A 12,595-nucleotide genomic window follows, 5' to 3' on the forward strand; every position below is an offset into this window, starting at 1 on the left:
CCACGGTCACGGCGGCGAGCCCTGGGTCAGCTGCTGCCGGAGCGAGCAGCTGTCTCCACGGTCACGGCGGCGAGCCCTGGGTCAGCTGCTGCCGGAGCGAGCAGCTGTCTCCACGGTCACGGCGGCGAGCCCTGGGTCAGCTGCTGCCGGAGCGAACGGCTCGACAGCGGCGAGCCGTGCGTCGGCTGCTGGTGGTCGGCTGCGGCGGCACGAGCCTTGCAACGCGACCCGTTCGACCGCAGCATGCATCGCCGCAAGGTTCAGCGCGAACCATCGGAGCCGTGGGCTGTGTTTGCATGCCAGCTGCGGAGCACATGCACTCACGCGGGGGTTCCAGAGTTAACACCAGCGCCGTCTCACAAGTGCCCCCACAGAACTTCTTTTTTATAAATTTATTCCGAATGGTTTGTAAGGGTGACTTCGGATTCAGAGTACCTGCTAAGCATAGCTTGTTGCGTGTACCCCGAACCCACCACCCAAGCGTGCCGTCCAGTTCAACAGCTAATTTTGCCTCCGCCCTTTCGCCAGACAGGGATGCGGAGGGTTTTACGTGCCGCACAATGCTGCGACACGGCCGCCTCGGGTCTGGGTTGAACCTCGTTGGCCAGTTGCCAGCTGGCCTTTCCTTTTCAGTCGGGTCAAGCAATGCGCCCACTCTGGGACTCGTACCCAGTGCCGCTGGATTACGAGTCCAGCATCTCTCCCCAAGACCACGGAGGAGGCAACTTTGCACTCAGTCGTGGGATGGTTGGGGCTTGTATCTCTTTTGGAAGGACCTTGCCCCCTCCATCCTCCAAAATATGTAAAAATCCTTCAATATTTTGCCCGAATCTCAAAAAGTTGAGAAACTCCCAAAGGCGAGTGGGTTCACGAGGCTACCAAAAACGGCGAAACAACGTACAAGTTGCAAGCCAAGGATTAAGCGCTTTGCTTTTAGAGCACGGTCAGGAGGGTGTATCCGCGCCGGCTCCTGAGTTTATCCACACGCCGCTCCTGGTTTGCCCTCACTCACGCCGGCTTCCGAGCTGGAGGCGTGCAGAGTACGGAAAGCAAGAGCGAGAGCGAGAGACTGCTCGTGTGGAACAGACTGCGGCGGTCGCCAGGAGGCTCAGGTGGATGCGCGGAGGCGCCGATCTGCCCACCACACCAGGAGGCGAGCTCGGGAGGTGGCACAGTGCGTGTATCAAAGTCCGGTCCTCGTTCTTTCTCCGCGTTTGGACCGGAGACAACGCGCGATGCAACGACACTGTGCTGTCAAGTGCTGGACCCAGGGGAAATGAGACGGCTGGAACCGCTTAGTATGAGGAGCTTGTCATGCACCAGTGGTTTGTGTACACATCTGCGTCATATGCATGGAATGTGCCTCACGAATGCATCAAACCAAATATTTATAGTAATCAACATTCTGTAATTATTCCTTCAGAGCCTAGAAACGGATCCACGTAAAACATAGACATGTTGGGTGCACTGGTCTTCACGGACCGGTTCTCAAACTACACCACAGAGAATTACGTCCAGAGAACACTTTCCATCTAATCGCCTAGTTATACGCAACATTAAACGGCTTCACGCTGTTTTACCGCACCACAGCCACCACTCCTTGGTGAATGGTCCCCAGCCCGTCTGTTCACCCCCTCCCCCCCCCCTCTCTCTCTCTCTCTCTCTCTCTCTCTCTCTCTCTCTCTCTCTCTCTCTCTCTCTGCGCCAGACCCGTTAAGACCCCCGCGCGCCTGTGTTCTCTTGTAATAATTGGTTCACAAAACCCTCTCAGCTCGCCCCTGCACCGCACCACGCTCCGTTCCTCATACGGTTCTCGGAGCTGGCACCGCTCTCAAAACCCCTGCGCTTCCGTTCTGGAAACCTTCCCCCAAGCCCCTGTCTGCGTCAGTATTCTGTTCCAGTCGCGCTTCTGGGGAGCCGGTGTGGGCGCCAGTGCCTGCTCCACCGCCGCCCCGGGCAGCGACCGCCGGACCGACGTCCAGACCACCAGACCACCAGACCAACGTCGGGTCGGCGTCCGTCCCCTGTCGGCGGCGGTCCGCCCAGCTGCCGACGTGTTGGCGAGGGTCCGCTCCCCTCGCGCCGTCTCACATTACACCGCCGGCCGACCGGCCCGCTGCAGGCAGTATTTACCGACGCGACGCGGCGCGGCGCCGCTGGCGGAGGGGGTGAGGAGGGCGCGGTCGGACCGGCTGCGGGTCCGCGGAGCCGACCGACGGGACCACACATCGCGAGCGGCAGGCGGCGGCGACAGCGGCCAATGCGCGCCGCCGCGCCGCCGCGCCGCCACCGCGCCGCATCCGCCGCGTCCGGCGGCACGGCTCATTGGTCATTCACAACGCCTCATATCCATAAACCCCATCAGTGGGCCGCCGCGGGTTGAAGAATGCGCGTGCGTGCCGTCTGCGCCCCAGAGATCCTGAGCGGGGGAGACTGGCTGGCTGACTGGTGGTCCTCCGCGGGCCGCTGGCGGGTCGGACCGCGCTTCAGAACGCACCTCGTCCGCGGCGATTGCAAACGGGGCAGCGCAGTCGCAATGGACGCTGCTAGCAGAGTCATCCGTAGCGCATGGGCCCGGCCACTCAGCGCTACTTAGCGGTGTCGTGTGCCATGTCTTCGATTCAATCCAGTGAGTTTTTTGGTGTGTGACCTCCTCAGCAAAAACAATCGGCATATGTTTGTCTAATTGCATGCGTTCAACACGCAACAGCAGGTGTATGACGTGCTTTCCATTGCCTTCGGCCGCATCGAAACACCAAGGAAGGGTAAAAAGACGAAGACTGAAGCCAAATTCCTGGCTTGGTATGTCCGAGATTTAGCTGCCACTCGCCCAGTAGCACAGCGTCAACAGTTGCCAACTGTCCGTGAACATGAGACTTTGCTGAACGTCGCGGAAGAGATCCCGCAGGTACTGTGGAGAGCGCGATAGGGCCTGTGACGCCGCCCGCATGGTGACACCAACAGGTGCATCGGACTGTCATTAGTTCATGCCACGTGACACCCTCCAACATGAGACGCATCTTATGTAGACGGGAATAAGGTGTGACAATAGATTAAGTGTATTCAAGTTACGCAACATTAAAACACGCATTGTCTGCGGCCAATTTCTTTATATTTGTATTCACTCCCCGATGACTCAGTGACATCGGCGCACGGCCTAGGACGGCCGACTGAGCCGAGGTGACGGCGCCTGCACCTCAGTGCCCCCCCCCCCCCCCTCCTCCCCCCACCATTGCCAGCCGTGCATGGGAGGCCCACGTTCAAGCGCCACATGGAAGGGCGGCCGGGCCGAGCCCGACCGGTCGGAGCCGGCGGCGCGCGACAACAAACACGGCCGGCCGCGAGCTGGGACGACACGCGCGAGTTATGGGCTCGGAAGGCTGCCCGGGAGGCCGGTCGGCACCGGTCGGGGGTCGAGGGGAACAGGTGCCCCCTCCATCCCTACCCCTATCCTCCCACCGCCTCGGTCAGCTGCCGAACCGTCAGGCGGAGGCCGTTAGGCTCTGGGCTGGGGAGCAAATGCTCGGCTGGACCGGACGCCTGCTGTAGCAGCAGGTGCCCTCGACCCTGGTGCGCTTACGACCGTGCCGACTGAGCCACCAGTGCATCGTGCTTTGGTGGAGTTTTCGAATATCAGATCATGAGGCTCAAAAGACGGTAGAAACATTTATTTCGTTCCAGACGGCTCCGTAGGTCTGTTCGTCTACTCTTTCCATCGTTTCACACTACCCCGTATTTCTAGTTCTATTTTCAGTTCCATAAAGTTAAAAAGACGCTCGCTAAATAGCTCGCGAGACGCTCGGGAGGTTGTTCCTGAACGAGCATGTCAGCCATTCATTGAGTATCATATCATTGGATACCCTGGATTCCTATGTGTATCCACATGGTTTTTCAGGTTGGGTGCCATTGCTGCGCGCCGCAAATTAGGCAGGGTTGAATGCTTCCAAAGCATTTAGCGTCTAAAATGACATAAAACCTTCGTCACTTCGGCGCACATGCGGTGCAGATCTGTAATACTACTAGCTAGAATGCAATATTAGGGTTTGTGGCATAAGAGTTGGTCAAAAATTTCGTACAATTTGGTGTTAGGCTTAAAACCCAGGACCCTTCGGCGTACAGTATCCGATGATCTATTAATATAGGCAATTCCCGTAAACGTCGCGGAAGAGCTGCGATGTTAAATCTGAAACCTTGCCAGGATATTGCTTCGCAAGGTTTGGAAGACGTGGTAAAATCGTTCGTAACAATCGTTATCGTTACCGTAATCGTTAAATAAATAATCATTCGTAACCATGCCTCTGTCTGAGACTGCCTTAAAAACACGATGTTTATTCCCAGGCTTTTCCACATAACAATTCCAATGCACTGCTGTCCAACTTGAGACCCAACTGCATTCCAAAATGTGACCTACTGATAAATTATTGTTCTGGAAAATAAATCACGCGCCTCCAGCGCGCGCAGGTACAAACTAAGTACGCATTTACGCAAAGCCCAGGATGATTAGGTAACCACCAAATTTTAAGCGTAAGCTCTTAACCTTAAACTAGTAACCTTAGCTAACTAACTCGTAAACCTTAAAAATGCATTTAAGTCTCATATCACTGAAGTCTTTACACATCTCAGCCTAATGCTCACGCAAAACGAAGCGGTCTAAATCCGGAGAGAAATCAGATTTGAGGGACAGGCTACGTTTCCCGCCCTCAGGTGGCCAACTGATTTTGCGAGGCTGCATCCTTGATCGGAGGTAGTATTTTTAGGACAAAACTCGTTTAACTTTAAGACTTGCCGAAGCAAAAGGCTCGACCAATTGTACGGTTAATAACATGCCTTTTTGAGATGCCGGTGTTAAAATGAACGGACGTTGGTGTACCCAGAAGACACCGGTATCAATGCGCATAACTGACATCGTAAATGACTCGGCGGCAAAGTATTCGGCATAAACATCTACAGCCCCTTATTTTTCAACGCACTTCTGTCAGCCAACGCCTAAGCAGAAGGGCGGGAGCCGGAGACGCCAGCAATTACCGGACATGCATCCAAACGCTGCATTGTTTGTAAATCGAGCTGATTGGAGTGGCAGTGGTTCAAAGGGCGCCGTCTCAACCCGGCTCGGCGCCTGCACGCTCTTGAAACAATGGCGTCAGCCGTAAACACCAGGGGCGCAGAGCTGCTCGGCACTACCCGTACTCGGCTCCACGGCGCCGACGTCAGCAGACTGGAGCCGGCTCTAACCGACTGCACCGAACCCGAGAGAGGAGCCCAGCCTTGCACCGGCGTCAGCAGACTGGGGTAGGCTCTCGCCGACTGCACCGAACCTGAGAGGGGAGCCCAGTCTGGCGCCGGCGTCAGCAGACTGGGGTAGGCTCTCGCCGACTGCACCGAACCTGAGAGGGGAGCCCAGTCTGGCGCCGGCGTCAGCAGACTGGGGTAGGCTCTCGCCGACTGCACCGAACCCGAGAGAGGAGCCCAGCCTTGCACCGGCGTCAGCAGACTGGGGTAGGCTCTCGCCGACTGTACCGAACCCGAGAGAGGAGCCCAGCCTTGCACCGGCGTCAGCAGACTGGGGTAGGCCTCCTCCGCCAGACTGCACCGACCCTGAGAGGGAGAAGCCCAGTCTGGCGCCGGCGTCAAGCAGACTGGGGTAGGCCTCTCGCGGCGGACTGCACCGAACCCCGAGAGAGGAGCCCAGCCTTTGCACGGCGCTCAGCAGACTGGGGTAGGCTCTCGCCGCACTGACACCGAACCCAGAGAGGAGCCAGCTACGGGTCAGCAGAATGGGGTAGGACTTCGCAGAAATGCACGAACCTGAGCGGGGAGCCCAGCCTTGCACCGGCGTAAGGACTTGGGTAGGCTCTCGCCGACTGCACCGAACCTGAGAGGGGAGCCCAGTCCTGGCGCCGGCGTCAGCAGGACTGGGGTAGGCTCTCGCCGACTGCACCGAACCTGAGAGGGGAGCCCAGTCTGGCGCCGGCGTCAGCAGACTGGGGTAGGCTCTCGCCGACTGCACCGAACCTGAGAGGGGAGCCCAGCCTTGCACCGGCGTCAGCAGACTGGAGCCGGCTCTCGCCGACTGCACCGAACCTGAGAGAGGAGCCCAGCCTTGCACCGGCGTCAGCAGACTGGGGTAGGCTCTCGCCGACTGCACCGAACCTGAGAGGGGAGCCCAGTCTGGCGCCGGCGTCAGCAGACTGGAGAAGGCTCTCGCCGACTGTACCGAACCCAGCCGCGTAGCGGCGGAAACGTCACAAGCAACTGTGGGTGCCGTCCGGTTGACCGCAGGCAGCTCATGGAAGGGCAACATGTGCAGAGCGGAGATGGAGGGTGTGGTTTCCGGGGTAGGAAACCCGAGCGGTATGACGCTAAGCTGTTGTGTTGTGTACAGTGATGAGTGGACAGATTGACGCTCAGCTACTGGCCAGTTTTAGCCATCCGAAATCCTAAAGCAAGTCTGGATATGCAAGCTTGTGACCACCATGCGAACGCCGCGAAGGTATTATGTAACAGCGATGGACGCCCGGCAGCGCCTGTTGAGTTACTATGACGTTGAGCTCTATTGTGTGTCATTCTTCCAGCTACAAAATGTTCGATGTAACAATGCGCTGACCAATTAAGCGAAAAGCTTAAACCGACCGACCCCTCGGAAAAGGCCGCATTCTTCACACGCAATCAAATACAATGACATTGAAACACCTGAGAGGAGTTCACAACACGACGCTTAATGACCTTGAAAACTAACAATGACAAAAGTCAGCGACTACCAGAACCGTTACGTGAGCACAGTGCCGCAAATCAGGCAGAACGAGCCGCGGCAGAGGGGTGCGGAGGGGAGAGGGGAGGGCAGCGTTCTTCGGACGCCGTCTGCTCGGGAGCAGACAAGAGCCGACTACTAAGCTTCACGGGGCAAATACCATCAAGTGCCTCGACGCTCAATTCGCCACCGATCAGGAGCACAGAACGGCTCCGCCATACCACACGCCCGCCGCACCGCCAGTACATCCGCTCGGTACCGTCGCGAAACGGACCAGAGGGTCTGGGACGCGTCAGATGGATACAAAACGTCATAACGAACGGCAGTTTCGGAAACAAGATGGCGACGATTTCGAGAACGGACTGGTCCAGCGGAGACTCGGGATATCGGACTGGTCCAGCGGAGACTCGGGATGTAGGACTGGTCCAGCGGAGACTCGGGATGTAGGACTGGTCCAGCGGAGACTCCAGATGTAGGACTGGTCGTGACCGGATTTGGGGGTTGCTCTAACAGACTTTCAAGCGACAAAGGTGCCAAGAACGACACTCCCACAACACTTGAAGTACATACGCACAGATACAATGAGGGACTTGAAGAAATGCGGAGGCAAACTGCACAGAAAATCTGCAGTTGAAGATCTGTGTTGTCATTCATTGGCGTTTTAGACCGCCGGCGGAGGCTTCACATGCGGAGGCTAGCGAGGCTCCCTGACAACGTGAGTCGGGCGCAGACCTCCCCCCCCCCCCTTGTTGTCCTATTGAGTCTGATGAGCGTGGCGCTCAGTCTCGCAGACTCATTATTCTCAAGCCTGCAGGACTGAGCGAGTCACCATTCTATGCTTGGTCACCGCACAGGTACCAAATATGCGGCGACAGCAACAAAGGACAGGTTGACAGTGCCTAGTCGGCGTTTAAGTTGTAGCAAGGTGCAGCCTCCCTAGCTGGCTGTAGTACGGGAAGATATGACATCAGTCTCAAACAGTGATTGTGGTGCGGCTTCGATTGATGCATTCAGTGCAGTCACCAGCATGATGCAAAGCTCCCGCTTGATCTGTGGGAACACACAAAGCCCTGGTTCACATGCCTCTGTGAACGGTCCACCCGCCATTGAGTCCAGCTCACGCCACAAACAGCGCTACCAGGCACAGAGCCTCGCGCCGCCAGCATGGCAAATCCGGTCCGGTCGAGACGGATAAAAGAAAGCCCCGCTCGGCAACCGCCGCAAAAATGATCAGTGACGTTCGAGCCGGCCGCACGGACAGCATCTATCGGATCTGATCGGTGCTAAACCGAGCTTGAGGGGCGGGTGGACGGGCGAGCGGGCGCCGGCGCCCGTCGGCACGCGTCTGGGGGCGGTGCGGCGGGTCCGTGCCGGGGCGGCCAGCCCGGCGGTCCTGTCCCCGGCGGCCGGCACCACGGGCCCGGCACGTGACACTGTCACGCCAACCGGGCCCGCCTGCACCATGAGGGACAGGTTCTGCACACGGGCGCCACTGCCGGCCCGGCGCGTGGCCGTGCAATTAGGAAACTGACACCGCGAATGAATGAAACGGGACCCGGCGGGCAGCCGGGTCGCCCGGCGGCTGGCGGCCGGGGGCGGGACGGTCACGCGGCTCCGCTGGCAGACGCGGAGTCGGGCGGACACGGGCTCCAACGGCGGACACGAGCCCGCGCGGACAAGAGGCGCCACCGGCGGAGGACCTCCATCGGCGAACATGGGGCTCCATCGGCAAGACACGGGGTGTGAATGGAGGCCCAATACTCCACTGGGGAGCACGGGGTCAGGAGGTGCCCTTGTCCGCCAGTGTCACACGAAGGTACACGGACACTCAGAGGTGTGGGAATACGATGCTGGGGACTCAAGGCTCAACAGCCGAGGACGTCACCGACCGATGATGATGATCATGATTTGGGCTTTAGGGCGCACCGACTGCATGGGTTGCATGGCGGCCACGTGAACCGACTGAACAACAAGGCACGTCAGTATCGAGTTCGCGGCTTGTTGCAGCACAACTTAAGACGTTCTTCCGTATCAATGACACGATGTCACGCTGGCCACGCAGCCCCGTCCACGACCGGGTCCCGCGCACTGACCTGGCTGCGACCCTGAGCGTCGTAGCAGGGGCTCTGTGCGTTCTTGTACTCGACTGCGGGCGCGCGCTGCGTCCGGACGAGCGCGCAGAGCGCGAGAGCGGCCAGCAGCCGCCACATGATGCAGGCAGACAGCGCGCTGCCTCCTGTCACGGCCGGCAGGCGGGCAGGCTGGGCGACGAACGCTGCGGTGGCCCGCGACCCACTCCTGCCTTCGCCTGGCGCGGACTGGCGGCGCCTGGCGCCCGCCTCCCCCGCCCCGATCGCCGGCGTGATGTCAGAGGCAGAGCCAGTGCTGATTGGGCGCCGGCCGGCGGCGCGCGCGAATCGTCGGCCACCCACGAATCGGCGCCCCTTTCATGCCGGCCGTGAGTGCCGGAGGGGCCGGGAGGGGGCGGATAGTTGGGCTCCGCACGGCCACTAGCACTTCCAGCGGACACGCGGGAACCGCGCTGTGATAACGGGACCGGGGGGAGGGGGCGCCAAGCGCATACCAGTGGGACGGATGAAATCTGAACTGATCCGGAATCAGACAAATGCCCAGGTGTTGGGTAAGAGTGAGGCCGTTCGAAGATATTGCTCAGCGTGGAAATGAGCCGAGAATGCTGGTATTGAATGAAATATTTATACCTATATATATATATATATATATATATATATATATATATATATATATATATATATATAGGTATAAATACATGTCATAGACGCATATTTACGAAGTAGCGGGCAGGGGCGGGCGGACTCCCTTGATTGTTTTAAAACATTTCAACTGAACGTCAAAACGTCGCGTTCGTTTATCCCACATATGGCGTGACACGTATCTCCTACTCTGCAGACGGCGCTGCAAAAGAGCAATTGTTTTATTTTCTTGAAAATGTCAAACTTCGCATTTGTCCTGGCCAAACCAATATTCCAGAAATATCACTTCTACGCACAAATGATCTAAGCATAAGGCTTAATTCTAAAAGCAAAATTGGTCTTTGACGTTCAAGTCCTAATTGCATTAAGGGAGACTGGGATGAGTTGCATCATGTCCATGTAGGACCAGGGAGATTTATTCCAAATACGTGCGATGCAGGGCGGTCTTGGGTCCCAAGATGACGTACAGCAGCTTCCAGCTCCCTCTACCCTTCCGTATGTTTTCGGCTGGATACGTACACGAGACATGGGATGAGCGCGGTAGTTTTTTTTTTAAACGATTAAAAACTATAACGATCGGTGCAAGCGTGTGTGCAAGGGCTTACAGCATAACTAGACCAATGCGACAGTCATGCTGAGTAGTGTGCAGAGGAAGTGCTGAGAGAAAGAACGTGTGGCATGTACGCCGAAAAAAAAAGACACTTGGCATCTGCTTGTCAAGGACTTCGGGAGCGCGCAAACGTTCTGCCAATATGTTGGGCGCTACATGTGGTATCAGCTGTGCATGGGGTATGCTGCGTCGGTGATATGATGTACCGTTACCGTTACTATGTCATTGGCTGACTTACTGTCAAGGATTGACTGACATGGCTGTCATGATTTATTGCAATCCAGAAAACAACTCGATATCTGCAGGATCTGTGCAAACCCATAGTTTCTACCTGGGAGATCCAAACCGAAGTGGCAGTAACGGCGGCGGATCCAGAGGGAGAGGCCATGGGGCCACACCCACACTTCTTCCGCCGAGGGAGCACCAATATCTTGTTGTTAGGGGCACCACAATCCTCATCTTTGGTCCACATAATCTGTACTTTCAGAGGCGCACTTAAGCTCAGGGGTACCACAAGCGACTCCAAACCTTCTAGGACAACGTAAGAATTGCAAAATGTTGACCTCTAGAAACAGAGTAGAATAGAAGAAGCGGACTATTCCGGCAGGAGGTATTTCACCGATTGAGGTGTAAGAATATGGAAATAAGTGGCCTGTATCCGGAGGTCTATTTGTCGGGGGGGGGGGGGGGGAGGGCAGCAAGTTCCAGGAAGAGGAGCGTGGCTCCTCCCTTGATGATCTTTTGGATTTACCCCTGGGCAGAACAGAACCTGGGCAGGCTAACACTGACTTATTAAAAAGGGTTACAACTTGTTACGTCGTCATCACGACGATTTACGAAATGGCATAGACGAGCGCATTTGGTTTACATGTCGTAATGCGCTCAGGCTGCTTGTGATACACCTTAGTCCGTGACAAAAAAGTACTTGCATGAAAAAGCTTTTCAAAATATGAATGCATAAACATGCATCTGTGGCAAAGACATGCAGAAACATACTTGGTTCGAGAAGCAAGTTGGCTAAATTCGGGGGGAAACTTTGCTTGGGTGCATTTTGAGGGCAGGCTGAGTCTTTTTTCACCCTAGCCACTACCATTTGAATATTTTATTCTAGCATACCCGCTAACATGTTTTACAAAATTACATCCCCGCACCAAACATAAGTTTGCCTTAAACTTCAAACTTTTGCTTGAAGCATTTGTGTGTTAAGACTTGTGAATCTTAGTTGTATGGTAACTGGCAGTAAGAATGGCTTATTTCGTACCCTCAAAGCAGCTTAATGAATGAACGGTCAGCTCTGTGTCTGCAGACACGGCGCCTGATGCGCGCTGTTCGGCTGAGCCCCCCTCTTTCCTCTTGGGCTGGGCTCGAAAAGGGCCATTTTGAGCGTACACAGAAGGCCATATTGAGCATGATGATAATCGGAGCAATATATATATTTCAAACATGCTTAATTGGTGATCAGTGAACTGTAGTTTTAGCAAGCTTCTATGTTGACTTGTTTGTATTTTGGATAAACTCCTATATCGGTCAGAAGTCCAAAGACTAAATTGCTAAGGTTACTCATTTAAAACGTAGAGCATTGGTCATGTATTCATTAATACGTTACGCTTTAGTTTCATCCCAAAACCAACTATCAGGTATAGACTGTGCCGACCAACCACATATGTTTATTGTACCGCCAAAACACATAAAGTTTGCTTAGATGAGCTAGGCCATCAAAATTTACTTCATGACTTTTCAAAATACGTATCGTAAATTTGATCCTAAGTGATTAAGGAAAACTGCACACATATTCCATGATTCAGTCATCGAATGTGTGTGTGTGTGTGTCGAAGAAAAAGTGTCAAAACACCTTGCGAAATAAGTTTGCATGTCTTAGTTAGCCAGGTGGCATCACCTATCAAGGCCCAAAATCAATTGGCACATACTCGACATATTTAAACTTCAGCAGATATCAGCAAACCCAATTCATCCTATGTATGCCCAGCTATTACTAGAGTCCTAATATAATACGAGAGTTTAGCTCTGTGTTCAGTGGGGTGCAGACAGTGTAGTGGTTAACGCGTCTGCGTTAACCACTGTTTGGTTGACCACTTTCGCTTGGCTGTCGCGTCTGCATTGACCACTGCGCGTCTGGGAAAGCAGATGTACAGAGTTCGATTCCCCGCGGTGCCCGCCCTTCCTGCCAGGGTGAGAGGCGGGCGACGCCATTTGCCCTCAGCAGCTGAATGCGCCCAAGACAAGCTAATGGGAAGATGTTCACCCGAAAGGTAAATAACAGCACTATAGCTTTTATGATAAAACTCCGCCGCTTACCTTAACGTGGCAACGCCTCGACAATAAGGGGCGCCGGAAGGCCGTGGTTTCTGAATTTGGCTGTGGTAGCGCTGGTCGTTTAGCTTATAGAGAGGATGCTCGTCTTTCCTATCGTGGCCGTCTTGCCACACTCTCCTCTAACACACGCTATCGACGTGGCCATCCCTCGTTCGCCGGGGACTGCGCACC

The 12,595-nt window shown here is 55.5% G+C and overlaps 1 protein-coding gene across 1 annotated transcript in view; it reads right to left on the reverse strand.

Annotated features, from left to right (window-relative positions):
• LOC119100277 (laminin subunit gamma-1) overlaps positions 1–9,054 on the reverse strand; it is a 52,506-nt gene extending 43,452 nt beyond the window's left edge. The window contains exon 1 of the mRNA XM_037223384.1: positions 8,842–9,054. Within this exon, the coding sequence (XP_037079279.1) occupies positions 8,842–8,958 (117 nt within the window). The 5' untranslated portion in view covers positions 8,959–9,054. The remainder of the gene's footprint in view (positions 1–8,841) is intronic.
• Positions 9,055–12,595: the final 3,541 nt, after the last annotated feature.

This window comes from Pollicipes pollicipes, unplaced genomic scaffold (assembly GCF_011947565.3).
Source record: "Pollicipes pollicipes isolate AB1234 unplaced genomic scaffold, Ppol_2.1 Scaffold_4881;HRSCAF=5763_pilon_pilon_pilon, whole genome shotgun sequence".
Lineage (NCBI taxonomy): Eukaryota > Metazoa > Arthropoda > Thecostraca > Pollicipedomorpha > Pollicipedidae > Pollicipes > Pollicipes pollicipes.